The 16,983-nt window shown below is 36.7% G+C and overlaps 1 protein-coding gene across 1 annotated transcript in view; it reads right to left on the bottom strand.

The window, feature by feature from the left end:
* SVEP1 (sushi, von Willebrand factor type A, EGF and pentraxin domain containing 1) overlaps positions 1-16,983 on the bottom strand; it is a 341,958-nt gene that overhangs the window by 162,981 nt on the left and 161,994 nt on the right. The window contains exon 7 of the mRNA XM_001374596.5: positions 6,363-6,560. Within this exon, the coding sequence (XP_001374633.2) occupies positions 6,363-6,560 (198 nt within the window). The remainder of the gene's footprint in view (positions 1-6,362; positions 6,561-16,983) is intronic.

Genomic DNA, 16,983 nt, shown 5'->3' with positions numbered 1-16,983 from the left:
TGGTTTGAAGTTTTACCTTTGACACAAACTGGCTTCGTGACTCTGGACAAATAATTTAACTTCTCAGAGATTCAGGCAATTCACTAAAGGCTGTAAGATAGAGGAATTGTTTGTTGTTCGGTCGTTTCTGTTGTATCCCTATTTGGGATTTTCTTGGCAAAGATACTGAGGTGGTTTGTATTTTCCTTTTCTGGCAATTTTTACAGATGATGAAACTGAGGCAAAGGGGGTTAAATAACTTGCCCATGATCACACAGCTCCTAAGTGGTTGAGAATGGATTTAAACTCAGTTCTTCTTGACTCTGGAACTGAAGCTCTATCCACTGAGTCATATAACTGCCCTAGAGAATAGTTATTGATTTCCATTTGGAAAACTTCATCACAGAAATCCCTACACCAGTAAAATCATATATGGCCAAAAATGCATGTAGAAATATTCAGATACATCAAAGGAATGAATGTACATGTCTGTAAATCTATGCCAATGAATGAAATAATTTAAAGAACAAATTACAATCAGTATTCCAGTGCAAATTATGTCAATGATTGGTCACATAACCATCAGTAATCATAGGAAGAAAAGAATGGACTCATGGTGGAATATTAATATCTTATTTTCGTTTGTCAAACTTTTAAAGAGTGTTTATGTAAATACAAATCACCACTTGAGAGTTTTCATAGGGCATTGTTCTGGAAGTTACCCTAGGGGTCAGTTAATACACCCGTATCATCAGAAGTGAGGTTTGGAGGTCCACAGAGCTTAAAGTCATCTAAAAAGGAAATGGGATCATATAATAAAGTGGGATCTGAATTCTGATCCCTCTGAATCCAAATCCTTCTGTTATACTCCACTGTTACCCACTCTCATACAGTTTGTTTATTTTTCAAGGCTTGAAAAAAGTTCAAGATAAACAAATCTCTCAAAGAACAGGTGTCAGTGTTGACTCAGAATTACAAAATCACAACCCTATATCAGACAAATAATTCCTTCCTTACACGTGATGGAGACAAGAACTCTGTAGTTTTCTGTCACTCTAACAGCCAATCTTCCATGCAGAGAGTGAAGCCAATGCGATTTGAATCATTAGCTTATCTGCTTAATTTTCTAAAATAAGATTTTATTTTTCTCCCAATTACATGTAAAACAATTCTTATTTGGTAATTTAAAAAATTTTGACCCCAGACTAGAGCATCTCTTCCAAATACTTTATAAATTATATTTGGTTACTAATCTAAATTACAGTTTTAGAAAATAAATGGTTTCCAAGCTCACCAGCAAGGAAGAGGAGAACCAACATCAAATTCCCCTTTGCTCAGGAGGCTTAAGGAAACTGAACCACTTCCTCGGATATTTTTATTGCATTTCTAATAAATAAATCTGGCAGCCAAAACATCAGCTTTAGGATTGCAAAACACATCAAGACCCACTCCTTAACCTCATTATGAACTTTAGTTAAAGTTAAAATTTCCAAACAATTTTGCAGAATTCAATTAAGAACAAGAACAACAAAAAATCCTCAATCACTATATTTTTATGATAAAAGTTCAAGAAAGAAGGAGACTTTCTTTAATATTAAAAGCACATGGAGGTGACTCCATGGATTGAGAGCCAGGCCTAGTGATGGGAAGTCCTGGGTTCAAATTTGACCTCAGATACATCTTAGCTAACCCTGGGCAAGTCACTTAACCCCCTATTGCCTAGTTTTTACTGTGCTTCTTCCTTGGAACCAATACACAGATTCAATCTAAGACAGAAGGTAATGGTTTAAAAAATTAAAATTAAAAAAATAATGAATAAAATAAAGATTTGACCCCAGACTAGAGCAAAATAAATAAAAATTGATTAAATTTAAAAATAATAAGAAATGCACATTATCTCCCTTCCTTTTTTTTTTTTAAACCCTTACCTTCTGTCTTGGAGTCAATGCTACGTATTGGCTCCAAGGCAGAAGAGTGGTAAGGACTAGGCAATGGGGGTCAAGTGACTTGCCCAGGGTCACACAGCTGGGAAGAGTCTGAGGCCAGATTTGAACCTAGGACCTCCCGTCTCTAGGTCTGACTCTCAATCCACTGAGCTACCCAGCTGCCCCCATCTCCCTTCCTTTTTAACAGAAGTGGGAATCATGGGTAAGGGACATTGCATAAGTGATATTGATTACTTTTGTCTTTTTTTTCCCCTTTACTTTTTAAGAAAAATTCTTAATTACAAAGAATATTTCACTGGGTAATGGAAAGGGGGATATATATCTGGAAATGGTGATATATAAAAAAGCTATCAATACATCAAAATTTTAGTATGCAAAATACATTTCTAGATTTATGTAAGTTGTACAATTGATGTCTATTAAATAAGTTTGTTCCAATTAAAAAACCAAGAAATGCCTATTAGCAGGCTGTAATAGAATCCTAGTAATAAGTAGTATCATAGAAATTGGGTCTGGATTCCCACCTGCTCTCCTTTTTGGTAGTGTCTAGTCTTTGAGATTTGAAATAGTATTTACTGAAGAATGGAGATTTAACTAGATTTATATGGCAATCTGGGAGAAAGGTAGTTAGTATTCTCATTTCTAACATTTCTCTCTTTCTCTTTCTTCAGCAGTTCTCATTTCTAAAATCTCCATAGAGCTGTGTGCACACAAGGATATTTTGTAGGTGACCGATGTGGGTGCTTTCATCTGAGATTTTCTTTCTTTTAAAGTTTTAAGTTTGGATCTTAAACAAAACTAATCTAGAGGGCAACTAGGTGGTGCAGTGGAGAGTACTGGGCCTGAAGTCAGGAAGATCTTAGTTAAAATCTGGCCTTAGACAACGACTGTGTGACCTTGTACAAGCCACTTAACCCCTATTTGTCTCAGTTCCTCTTCTGTAAATGGAGACACACTGAAAAAGGAAATGGCAAATCACTCCAGTATCTTTGCCAAGAAGACAATATTCATGTGGTCACATCGAGTCAGGCACCATTGTAGGACTGAACAACAATCCAGAGAAAGATAAACAAAGCATTAGTAACAGCTCTAGCTCTCTGCTCAAGTTTCCTGTGAGTGCAGGAGGGACTACTGAATGTAGGAAGGAAAAAGGCATAAGATGAAAAAGTGAAAAAAAAAAGTGAAAAAGTGAAAACTTGTTGGTAAAGTTGGTAAAGGTGTCAATGTTGAGTCCTTCTTCTTCTAGTACTCTAGGGTGAAGCAAAGAGCTAGTTGTTGGTTCAGTTAGAAAGTTTAATTTCCCAATTTGGGGAAGACACCGAGCCTGGCACTGGGGAAAGATACAGATTGCCTCATTGCCCTCTGAGTCCCCACTGACAATTGAGGAGTTACCCCCACACCAACTTTCAGAAGGTGAGCCAACCTCATGTTGGCTGAGAGGCTGGCATGGAGGCTGTGAGGTTCACCACTCTTTTATACCTCTCACTTTCTACATTTATTCATTCTTCCTTCAGAGAAGAGGCAGCCCTCCTCCTTGCACAAAGTTAACTCCTTCAGATATTGGTTGCTCCTGTCCTTTCATATCCTATAGTCCTTTGCAGCTCTCTTAAGTATTTTCAAGCCCAAGGTTTCTTCCCACTCTTCTCCTGGCCTGCAAAGATGCTTACATTCTCCATGACTAAAATAATAGAAATTTTATTGACCAGATTACCCTTTAAATTTGATATCCTTTCTCTTTCCTCCCCATTTGACATCAAACTTCCAGAAAAAGCAATTTAAGCTGACTTCTCTGATTGCCTCATTACGCTCTCACTCATTTCTCCTGAAATGGCTCTCTCTAGCTCACTAAAGACTTTATTTAATTGGATCAAAATCCAGTGTTTTTTTTGTTGTTCTCATTCTCTTTGCACAGCATTTGACCCTTTAGATCTTCTTGATAACCTTTCCTTCCTTACCTTCTAGGGCTATGAGAAAAAGACCCCCTAAATGTCTATTTCTGCCATGAAAACAGTGCCCATTTCCATGAGTGGAAGCTTCTATACATGGAATAGGATATATATTTGCCAACAATGACAGTTTTACTTAGAATTATTTTCTCTCTGAGATACTACATGCCTTAAGGGCAAAATTCAGCTCCTATTCATCTACCAATTCAACAAACATTTAGTAAACATCTGCTATGTTCAAAGAATTGTATATAAGCCCTGTAGCTAGAAAAATTGATAAGTAATAGAATACTGCTCATGAATAGCTCATAATCCAATTGGAATTATGTCGGGCAAGATATTTGTACAAATAAATATGATAAAAGGAAAATTAAATTATGGAGAGATCTTAATGGAGAATGTGGAACCCAAGTTGAGAGAGATACTTCATTAGGCATGGGGAAGTCCATTTAAAGTACAAGAACAGAGGGCAGCTGGGTGGCTCAGTGGATTGAGAACCAGGCCTAGAGATGGGAGGTCCTAGGTTCAAATCTGGCCTCAGTCACTTCCTAGCTGTGTGACCCTGGGCAAGTCACTTGATCCCCCATTGCCTAGCCCTTACCACTTTTCTGTCTTGGAGCCAATACACAGTATTGACTCCAAGATGGAAGGTAAGGGTTTATAGAAAAAATAAAAAATAAAGTATAAGAACAAAGTTAGGAAAAGGCATGGAGAGAAAAGGGGACAAGATAAGAATGGGAGACATTAAGTAACTGTGTGCCTGGAACATAGTTTATAAATAGTATGAAATAAGACTATATATATTTAAATCATTACCTTCCATCTTGGAATCAATACTGTGTAAAGGTTCCAAGGCAGAAGAGTGGTAAGGGCTAGGCAATTGGGATTAAGTGACTTGCCCAAGGTCACACAGCTAGGAAGTGTCTGAGGTTATATTGGAAGCAAGGGCTTCCCATCTCTAGACCTGGCTCTCAATCCACTGAGCCATCTAGATGCCCCCAGATAGATTTTTTAAAGACCAGATCAGAGAGGTCCTCAAATGCTAGTAGGATCAGGCAATTGTATTGGATCTGGCAGACAATAGGGAGCCAATGAGAGTTTTTGGGTACAGGATAAGAAGCCTGGTTGATTTTTTTTTCACTGCTCAAAGGTATTTTTTGATCTAATTCAATAAACATTATACACCCTCTACATACCCGGTATTGTTCAATGCAGTGCAATACCTGCCTTAAAGGAATTTACAATCTTTCAGGGAAGATAATAGTTCAGAGTGAAGTATATGCTGAATAAATACTAGATAAATGGAATATAAGAAATGATAACTAAAATAGATTTTTGAAGTTAAGTTAGGTGAGATTTTGAATCAGAATTCAAATGAAAAGTAAAAGGGAATTTAGTTGAATGAATACAAGCTACAGAAATACTTTAGATTATATGAGGAGCCTAGTTGAGAGCAAGAACTAATTACCATTGCTGGAAGTGCTTTATCAACACTGGCTGAGAGGGATGAATTGCAGTCCTCCATGTAAGAGGAGAGGTTTATTAATGCCAGCATTCTCTCTCCCCCAAAGGAAGGAAAACAGAGTATCATATCTTAAAGATATTTGTAGTCTCAAGACGAGTTGGAGTGAAGATATGATGCAAAATGGAAAAAGTTGAGACAAGATATTTGGCAGGAGAAATTTGAAAACAAAGTCCCATGGGACGCAGGCCCAGATGAGAGAAGCATCATGGTGTCACCAGAAGCTAACAATATCTTTGCATTTTTGGAGATGTGAATTGTCCTTCTGCAAGCATGGCATATCTGTGTACCCTGGATGTACAAATGGCTTGGCTACATAGATTATCCATGTGTGATTTCCCCTTTTCTGATCCCTTTCTAGGGACACTCTTTCCACTGAGAATTGTGTATATTTTAGAGAAAATGACATCGAGGTTTATAGAGGTACTAGTCTATTATTAATTTTATTATGATGTTATTTCATCAAATATCTTGTGTCCTCAAGCTAACTACTAGAAATAAACATATCAGTGGAGTTTCATAAGCTGTTGTTTGAAGAGAATTCTAACTGGAAAAAGTACCTAGGACTTGGGGTACCTTGCTAGGAGCTTATCATGTTACATAAACACTATTATTTATTTTCTTGGGCTCTGCTTTCAATCACTGAAGAAGTATTTTTCTGGAAAATACTTAATTCTCCCAGAACAAAAGAGAACAAAACAAACTGTACCTTAATATAATTGTTCACCAAGAGCTAGAATGTTTGTGGGATTATAAGATCACTGAGTTCAAGAGACATAGCAAAATGATGATGTAAACCTATGAGCACTTAGTAGGATCACATATAACCAAAGGGTGCTTTATCAAAGCAAAAAAGATGAAGGTGATGGTACAAATAATGCATCATGAACTTCATGCATAGTTCAGGTTGTCTTAACATGGGATTGGTTAAGGATTTCTTCCTTTAAATCACAGAAAAAGACTGCATACCTTTACAAATAGCCGCCTGAATTTTGGCATTCCATTTCCCTGAACTGGTGCATCTCACATCTCCCCTAGCTCCAGACAAGATGAATCCTGGGGGACAACTTAATTGGCACACAGTACCGATCTTGGCGGGTCCTCTTCCACAACTTGATGGGTGAATGGTCACACCTTTGGGCTTTTGAAAAGTAGGGCAATGGCGTTCTGTAAGGAAGATAAATACAAGAATGTATAATACAAGAAGAGTCTTATTGAAAGTCTCTGCAATTTCCTGTTTTCTCTGAAAAGTGAAAACCCTGTTTAAAGTAAGATTAAGTAAGATAATATTCACTGTTGGGGCAGCGAGGTGGCTCAGTGGATCGAGCATCGGTCTTGGAGGTGGAAGGTCCTATGTATGTTCACATATGGTCTCAGACATTTCACAGGTGTCCAACCCTGGACAAGTTGTTTAACTCCAATGGCTTAGCCTTTCTGTTCTTTTTGCCTTGGAACTGATACTTATTATTGAATCTAAGACAAAAGGTAAGGGTTATTAAAAAATGTTCACTGTGACCAAAGTGTTTTTTCATGAGGAAGAATTAAAAATGGCAACATTTTGGGAGGAAAGCACCAATCTGTATAAAACAAGTGATTTCATCAATTTAATCAATTAGCATTTATTAACTCTTACTATATGCCAGGTATAGACAGCTAGGTATCACAGCAGATAGAGTGCCAGACTTGGAGTCAGGAAGACTCATTTTTCTTCTGAGTTCAAACCTGTTCTTGGACACATCTATGTAACCCTGGGCAAGTCTTCAAACTACCTTTGCCTCAGTTCCTTCCATATATTATGAGCTGGACAAGGAAATGATAAACCAGGCCAGAATCTTTGCCAAGAAAATCCTAAATGGGGTCATGAAGATTTCAATAGACTGAAAAATGACTGAACAATAAAATAGGGCAGGTATTGATCCTCAGAACAACACAGAATATAAAGAAAGGCAAAAACATGGTTCATGCCCTCAAGAAGCTTGCATTATAATAGTAAAGGCAGCATATAAACTACATGAAGTATAACTGGAAGATAATTTCAGAGGGAAGGCTCTGAAGGGAATGAGGAATGAGTATTGGGAAAAGTATCTTTCTGAAAGAGGAATTTCAGTCTATTACTGAAGGAAGTTAGAGAAGCTAGGATTTGTAGGTGAAAGTGGGGATCAATCTAGACATGGGAACCAGTCAGTGCAAATACTTGGAGTTGGGAAATGAAGGGCCATGTGTGAGGAACAACAAAGAGGCTAGTGTAGTTAGATCTTAGAGTGGGAGAAAAGATAGGAATGGGTCAGATGATGCTTAACTTTAAGAGGATATAGTGAAGCAGCTAGGTTTCTCAGTGGTTAGAGAGCCAGGAGACCCTGGGTTCAAATTTGAACTCATATACTTCCTAGCTGGACCCTGGACATGTCACTTAACCTTATTTGCCCAGAACTTATCATTCTCTGCCTTGGAAATGATGCTAATTATCAATTCTAAGACAAAAGGTAAGGGTTTAAAACAAAAAGATGCTATATCATAAACTAAAAATTTCCAAAAGATGGTTTATAGTTGTAAAGTTTATTGGATGCCATCTCATTTAATAATTTTTGCTTTATCTCATTTAATTTGTAGACCACTGTAATTAAATAGAATGTTTGAAACTCATGAGATTCCCACACTACCTTCCCAATATGCAAAAATGTGGACTACCTTTAAAAAAAATCCTTACACTCTGTCTTAGAATTGATATTAAGGATTGGTTTCAAGGCGGAAGAATAGTAAGGGCCAGGCAATTGTGGTTAAGTGACTTGCCTGGGGTCACACAGCTAGGAAGTGTCTGGAGACAAATTTGAACTTAGGACTTCCCATCTCTAGATCTAGTGCTGTATCTATTGACCCACCTATATGCCCCAATGGATAAACTTCCAATGATTGTTCCAGATATTGCTCACTATTTTTATGCCTGTTTCTGGGGAGGTCTGCACTCCTACATTACCCTTTATATAAGTCAAAGATATATAATCCATAATATATTTATCTGATTTTATAAATATATACTACTAAACTGGGTTACAATAGACATCTTTATTATATTAAAGAATATCTCCTCTTAACTTCCTGAGTTTTTTCTCCTCCAATAGGAATCACATTATATTTTAATAAGGCCAATTTCTTTTTGTTCTATTCTGAGTGAAATCAGTAACAGATTGCTGTTATTCCCAGAATCAGATTCATGGATTTCCAAGCTACAAGGGACCTCAGTGGCCATCTAGTCCAATTCATACTGTTCCTCGAGTCTGTTTTAGAAATTTAATTATCTTACATGCAGATATAATTTTTTATTGTTTAATTATTTATTTAAAATATTTTTCCATGATTACATGGTTATAGGGATACATGGGGTTTATGTTCTTTCCCTTCCTCCTCTCAGAGCTGACAAGCAATTCTCCTGGGTTATATATGTACCACTCAAAACCCAATTTTTATTATTCATTTTCATAATAGAGTAATCTTTAAAAAATCCAAACCCCATTTCCTATACCAAAGTGATAAATCCTATATTTTTCTTCTGCATTTCTACTCCCACAGTTCTTTCTCTTGATGTGGATAACATTCTTTCTCCCTCCAGATTGTCCATGATCATTGTATTACTATTAGTAGCAAAGTTGATTATATTTGATTGTCCCACAATGTTTAAATTTCTAGGTACAATGTTCTCCTGGTTCTGCTCATTTTGCTCCATATCAGTTCACAGAGGTCTTTCCAGCTTATATGGAAATCAAGCAGTTCATCATTCCTTATAGCACAATAGTATTCCATCACCAACATATACCACAATTTGTTCAGCCATTCCCCAGTTGAAGGGCATCCCCTCATTTTCCATTTTTTGCCACCACAAAGAGCGCAGCTATGAATATTTTTGTACAAACATTTTTCATTATTATCTCTTTGGAGTAGATATAATTTTTAATAATCATTTTGGACATTTTGAGATTCATGTTCTCTCCCTCTCTCTCATCTTTTCCCCTCCCTGAGATAGCAGGTAATATGAGACAGGTTGTACATGTGTTTTCAAGCAATACATATTTCCATGTTCATCACATTATGAAAGAAGAAACATGTCACTTATACTAGAGAAAAATGCACAGAGGAAATAAAATGAATAACGGTAAGCTTCAATCTGCATACAGAATCCATCAGTTCCTTCCATGGTGATGGAAAGACTTTTTTGTCATGAGTCCTTTGGAGTTGTTTTGGATCCTTACCTTGTTGATAATAGTCAAGTCATTCAGAATTGATCATCATATGCTATTGCTATTACTGCGTGCAATGTTCTCCTGACTCTGCTCACTTCACTTTTCATCATTTCATATAAATCTGTACAGGTTTTTGGTAACTGTCCTGTGGTCATTGAGACTAGAGGCAGCTATATGATATAGTGGACAGACCACTGGACTGGGAGTCAGGAAAACATGAGTTCAAATCCTGCCCCAGACTCCTACTACCTAAATAACCATGAATAAGTCATTTAAAAACTGATGAATTTCCTCGTGTATACAATGCAGTAATAATAGCACTTCCTTGACAGGACTGTTGCTAGAACTAAACAAGACAGTATATGTAAAATACTTTACAAACTTTAAAGTATTATATAAATGTTAGTAGTAGTAGTAATATAGGATTATTATTTGCATAGAATTAGTCACTTAGTAGGTTTTTTCTTTCATTGGGGAAAATTAACCATATCAATGCTCTTAAAACAAAGTCCCTTAGAAGTCATGCTAATATCATAATTGTATGGAAGACGATAATGATCTGGGGCATTTTCAGTGAAACTCTGAAAGACATGTCCCCTCCTCTGAAGGAGTATAAAAGAAGAAAAAAGAAGAGAAAGAATACTGAAGTAGACACTGTATTATTGACATATGCCAAACCCTATGGCCTTCAAAAGTGATGATTTCCTTTTGTTCTTCAAGTTAGTCAAATGTTTGCAGTTACATATTCCATCTGAAATGAAGAATGTCAGTATTACAAATCATCTTACTTTGCCCTAGAGATGCCTGATATTTTAAAACCAGAGGAACATTTAATCGAATACTTTTAAAGTTCATTTCTTATCTCCCTGTCACTTGAATAGTTGTAAAATTTTGAATGCTTAATAAATTCCTTCCAGCTACGGCCAAGAATTGTGGAATCTTAGAGTGCTTCATCTGGAGAAATGATATATGAGCAATAAGTTCAAGAAAGGTCACCATGAAGTTAATGGAGACTGACGGCTGTTTTCCCTTTACTAGGCAGAGTCTACCATATTCATTGCTAAGAAGTCATCAAATCAAAAGTCCATCTTTACCAACCTCATTTAATCAAACTAATGTGGCTGAGCAATTTTTTTAAACCCTTACCTTCTCTCTTAGTGGCCCTTCTAAGACAGAAGAGTGGCATGGGTAAGGTAATTGGGGTTAAATGACTTGCTCAGGGTCACATAGCTCAGAAATATCTGAGGCCAAATTGGGTCCCAGGTCCTCACAACTGCAGACCTGGCACTCTTATCTACTCTACTATGTAGCTGCCCCTAAGTAAATTATTCTTAACATTTATGGAGAACCTCTAGGAGTGAATCATTCTACAAGAGCCTCAGGGCATAGTGGTTATGCCATAGTTTGAAGGCATTAAAGGCACAGTATAACTACTAACCAGCTTTATTGTTGGGGCCACAATGAGTCAAAGACATTAGGAAACAAGTACCAAAATCTAGACTTTAATAAACTCACCCAGGATATGAGGGAGCATGATGGAAAAGAGAGATGGAAAGAATGAGGAAATCTGGATGTGAGCTGGGTTCTCTTCTTGCTCTTTCAAAATGTTTCCAGGCTCATTCACACCCCCTACTTGTTTCTATCAAGCATTTTGCACCATTAGTGTTTCAGCTATTTGTCAGGTGCAGGTTTTTATCTGTTTACATTTATTCATTGAATCATAGCATTTGGATGCCTGTGTGTCACAAAAGGTTTTTTAAAACAAACTAACCTTAATCAGGAAGCCACATAACAGAGAGTAAGACATAGAACACACTCTTGCCCATCCAAGGAAGATGAGGCCCAGAGGGATTAAGTTCTTTCCCCATGTCATCGAGGCAAGTGGCAAAGCCAGGATCTAAATACAGTCCTTTCCCTCCAAATACAGCTATTTTCCAATGGGACCATGCTATGGCTTTCACCATGTCATTTTGTGGTGGGGTCAGTTGTTTTAGACATTTCCTTAGGCATTTCCTAGCTGTGTGACCTTAGGCAAGTCTCTTAACTCCAATTGTCTAGCTCTTACTGCCTTTCTCCTTGGAACTGACATATGGTATCAATTCTAAGTCAAAAGGTAATGGTTATTATTTTTTAAAGAAAGACAATAACGAGACTGATCCCTTAAGCTAGCCACAAAAAACAACCTCATTACTTTTTTTGTAATTATATCTTATACGTATGAATAGTTCTAAGGTTGTATAATTAGAAACTTTTACATATGTGTTAAAGAATATGTTTAAATTATGGATTATCTCTTGTTTTGTAAAGCCATGTTAATAAACATTTATTGAGAGCCTACTCAGATTGGCTAACATGACAGCAACGGAAAGTAATGAATGCTGGAGGGAATGTGGCAAAGTTGGGACATTAATGCGTTGCTGGTGGAGTTGTGAATTGATCCAACCATTCTGGAGAGCAATTTGGAACTATGCCCAAAGGGCAATAAAAGACTATCTGGCCTTTGATCCAGCCATAGTACTGCTGGGTTTGTACCCCAAAGAGATAAGGAAAAAGACTTGTACAAGAATATTCATAGCTGAGCTCTTTGTGGTGGCAAAAAATTGGAAAATGAGGGGATGCCCTTCGATTGGGGAATGGCTGAACAAACTGTGGTATATGTTGGTGATGGAATACTATTGTGCAAAAAGGAATAATAAAGTGGAGGAATTCCATGGAGACTGGAACAACCTCCAGGAAGTGATGCAGAGAGAGAGGAGCAGAACCAGGAGAACATTGTACACAGAGACTGATACACTGTGGTACAATTTAATGTAATGGACTTCTCCATTAGTGGCAATGCAGTGTTCCTGAACAACTTAGAGGGATCTATGAGAAAGAAGACTATCCACATTCAGAGGAAAAACTGTGGGATCAGAAACACAGAAGAAAAACAACTACTTAACTACAGGGGTCGAGGGGACATGGCTGGGGATGGAGACTTTAAATGAACATCCTAATGCAAACACCAACAACATGGAAATAGGTTTTGATCAAGGACACATGTAATACCCAGTGGAATTGTGCATTGTCTATAGGAAGAGTGTGGAGAGGGGAGGAAGGGAAATAATATGATTCTTGTAACTAAGGAATAATGTTCTAAATTGCCTAAATAAATTAATTTAAATTAAAAAAAAGAAGTTACAACTCTTTTATAAGGCTCTGTACCTTCCTGTTCATAGTCTTTCTGAGTAGAGACACTTGTGACTGACGTGTCCTTTCCTATATATTACATACCCACATTAATAAATGATGTTAATCTTTGAGAAAAACAATTAAGAGCCTACTATGTGCCAGATAGTGCACCAGTACATGGGAACACAAAGAAAGGGAAAACAAAAAACCAATACTGTACTTTGCATCCTTGGAGATGTAGAAAGAAAGAAATAAACACAAAGAAAAATGCCTGCTCTCAAGGTTATAAGACTTTTAAAGCCAAAGGACTGTTAATTAGATCTTGGAGGCAATAAGGAGTCACTGAAGTTTACTGAAGAGGGAAAGCTTGATGTGGTCAGACCTGTCCTATAGGAAGAATTTGTTTGATCAGCCTAATGGAAGACAGGCTGGATTGGATTGAAGGAAGGAAGACAAAATCAGTATGCTATTACAACAGATTCATATACTTTATACATATACTAAAAACATTAAAAATGTTTTTCCTCCTTTTTTTCCCAGGCCAATATCTTATAAACAGTAGGCACTTGATAAATGCTTAATTAATCAAATCGAACTGAAATTATAGTTTTGTTTCAGAATAGTAACTTACTTCTCAGATATTAATAATTAGAGCTGCTTGGGGTTCAATGTTATTCATAAAACTTCCTCCTACCCTTACAACACTCTAGAATTGGCATTTTGTAAATGTTTCAATTGAGATGAGTCAAACTTGAGTTTAGATTGGAGGAGGTTGACATTCTTGTGGGTTCTAATGGTCAGGGAAGACTTTCTGGTGGAAGTGAGATTTCAATGGGAAGGACAGGTAGAGGTTGGATAGTTGAAAAGGAAGCCAGCAAATCCAGGTAATTATTCTCTTAACTATTCACTTTTTGATAACCATGCTCAAAAGAATCTACTGCTATTGTAAAGAAACACAATTTAAACCAGAAATATTGGTCATATTTGATCATATTATATCATGAATAAAGGCAGAGAAATGTTTGTATATTTGGAAATTCTTGAGCCCCTAAAAACTACATTACCCAAAATTCCTTTCTGTATTACCTAGAATCCTTTTCCCTTTTCCTGTGTCCTCATGTTTGCGTGATTGGTTATAATTTGGCTGTATCTCTGCCCTCTTCCCTCTCTTTCTTTTTCTAAGCATCCTGGGTACTCTTTTTACCTAGTTCTTTTCTACTTTTGTTATTATCAATAAATCTTATACATATAATACTTGAGTTGTATATTAATCTTAAAACACACATGTTTTTGCACAGTTTTGTTTTATTTTATTATCTCTCCCAGAAGAGAGGAGGAAAAAATTAGACTGCCAGTCATTCTGATGATTGGTTCAATCTTTTTTTTTTTTTAATTAACCTTTACCTTGCATCTTAGTATCAATAAGAGTGGTAAGGGTTAAGTGTTTTGCCCAGGGTCACACAGCTAGGATGTGATGGAGACCAAATTTGAATCCAGGACCTCCCATCTCTAGACCTGGCTCTCAATCCATTGGGTCACCCTTGATTCAATCTTAATACTCTGGTCATTTCATAACACCGTAGATTTAAGAGGTGCAGTGGATAGAGTGCCAGATGTGAAGTCAGTAAGATTCATTTTCCTGAGTTCAGCTCTTGCCTTGGACAATGGCAATGTGACCTTGGGCAAGACACAACACTGCTTGCCTCAGTTTCCTCATATGTAAAATGAGCTGAAGAAAGAAATGGCAAACCAGTCCAGTTTCTTTGCAAGAAAACACCAAATGGGGTCATGAAGAGTTGAAATGACTGAACAACAATAAGATTTAGATATGGAAAGGACTTCCACATTATCTAATTGAAATCTCTCTGAAGTACAGAAAAGTTAAGACTTTTCCAAGGTCACAGGTGTTAAATAGCAGAGCCAGAATTTGAATACTAGTGTTCCTCCATCTATAAGAAAGTTTAAAAGACAAATTAATTCATTGCCCAGATTCCCACACTCTCTGCCCCAATACACACAGGTAGAGTAATAATTGGTTCCAGGTCTTTGCTAATTAGTGAAAACTATAAGTTGATGCTTTCACAAACCTTCTATTACTCTGGGGCACTCTCAAAAATTTGCTCACATTCTTGGGTTTGTAAGATTTGGCAAGATGCATATTTTGAAATTCCACTTTTTGAAGGTATTCATATACATTGACTCATTCCTTTTGGAAATTTTGCTTTTAATCTTGAAATTCCTTTACTTTGTCAAATGTCATGTGGTTATCTAAGAAATAGGGAAGAAAGGTCAACTATTCTAATGTGTGCTTTGAGATTGCTGACATTTACCATATGTCTAAGCTTGAAAGAGTATAATAAACTATTACTAACTAGGAAATAAGTTGGGGCCTAATCAGAGAATGAAAACAGAAATCAGACACTAAAAAGCAAATTAAATTATAGCTAGTAACTGTGTAAAAGAAAGGTCAGTGACCAAAATGAGAACTGAGACAAATTTAACTAAATCCAACAAATATTTGTGAAACACCAGCTATGTACAAGGTATTATATAAGACACTGGGGATACAAAGATAGATGTAACAACGATCCTGATGGTAGAGTAGTAGTAATTCCAATAAGAGGGAGGGAACATAAGTTCATAGTTCTAGAACTGGAAGTAATTTCAGAGTCCATCTAGTATGACTTTTTCATTTTACATATGAATATGGGGATCAGGGAAGTTAAATGATTTGCCTAAGGTCACACAGGGAGTATCAGAGGTAGGCTTGATTCATATATGTCTTTCTTCTAAAACAGAGGCTCCTCACCTGGGCTCTGTGAATTTGTTTAATTTTTTTGAAAAGTATTTTGAGAATTTTATTCCAAAATAATTGACTTTCTTTGTAATCTTACATATTTTGAATATTTAGAAATATTATTCTGAGGAGTCCATTACAAAAAAAAAATAAGATAAAATGAAGGTTAAGGAGCCGTGCTCTAGAGTGACTAGCCTGACTAAATAGGATTAGGTATGAAGTAGAGTAGCATGTCAGCTGTAGGAGAAGTGGAATGCTCAATCAGCAGAAATTGTGTGATATTGGGTTGCACTGAGGGGTACATAGCTTCCAGGAACCAAGGAGATGATACTCCCTGTTCTCTGCCTTTCTCAATCTGGAGTAGTATTATCAATTTTGTGTGCTGCAAAAATTTTAAATAAATATTAAAAAAAATAAAAATAAGATATAACTTGGATGGTATCCAGGATGACAAAGAGCCTGGAGCCTATATTCCATGAAGATCCACTGAAAGACTAATGATGTTTAAGTCTGGAAGAGGGAATACTGGGACCTGGGGGGGGGGTCAAAAAGGAGACACTGCTGTTGTCAAACATTTAAAAGGCTTGTGCTAGTCAGTTCAGAATTCAGGACAAGAGCCAATGGATGGAAATTGCAGAAGCAAACTTAGATATGATTTCAGGAAAATCTTCTAAACAATTAGAGCCATCTTCAAAAGTATAAAAGACTTCTTTGGAAAATGTTGGATTGTCCCTCAATGGAGTAAAGGCTGGCTGATGTATGCGGAAAGATTCTTTTTCAGTCATGGTTTAGACTAGATGATCACTGAGGTTGCTTCAAACTCTTCGATTATGTAATTTGAAAATTACTTAAATTCTAAGAATCTCAAAATTCCAAATGGAATGTGGAATGCTATTGATGTTTCATAGTTTTTCAGTATGGGATCTCATTCCTAAATATTCTGCTGTGGTGGAGATTTTACAAAAGAATATTGGTTGAATGACTATATGGGTTCTTATTCCCACTTTTAGCTATGAAACATAAATGCAACCTATAAGAAACCCAAGTCAGTGATTAGTGTTATTGCAGTAGTAACATGAGCAACCATGGGACCAAGGCAATGCATGATGACAATCTGTTCATCTTTTGTTTACAAAGAGGACCAATGACATCATGGGGTGATATATTGACTTCTGTATGAACTGAATTTGTGAAGCAGAGGTGTGCAAAGTTGTTCACCTCATTCTCTCTTCCAGTCATTGAAGTTCTTAGGCAAGACAAAAGTTAGGATAACTGGTGTTGACTCAGGATACGGTCATGTCTTTGGGGTCTTCAGTGTTTGACCAACTTCTAAGTACTCCATAGTGCCTACTTTAGTCATCTTCATGGCCTTTGAAGAAATTGTTCT

The sequence above is a fragment of the Monodelphis domestica genome, chromosome 7, assembly GCF_027887165.1.
Source record: "Monodelphis domestica isolate mMonDom1 chromosome 7, mMonDom1.pri, whole genome shotgun sequence".
Lineage (NCBI taxonomy): Eukaryota > Metazoa > Chordata > Mammalia > Didelphimorphia > Didelphidae > Monodelphis > Monodelphis domestica.
The sequence above is the reverse complement of the archived record's forward strand: the minus strand, read 5'-3'. Positions and strand labels throughout refer to the sequence as shown.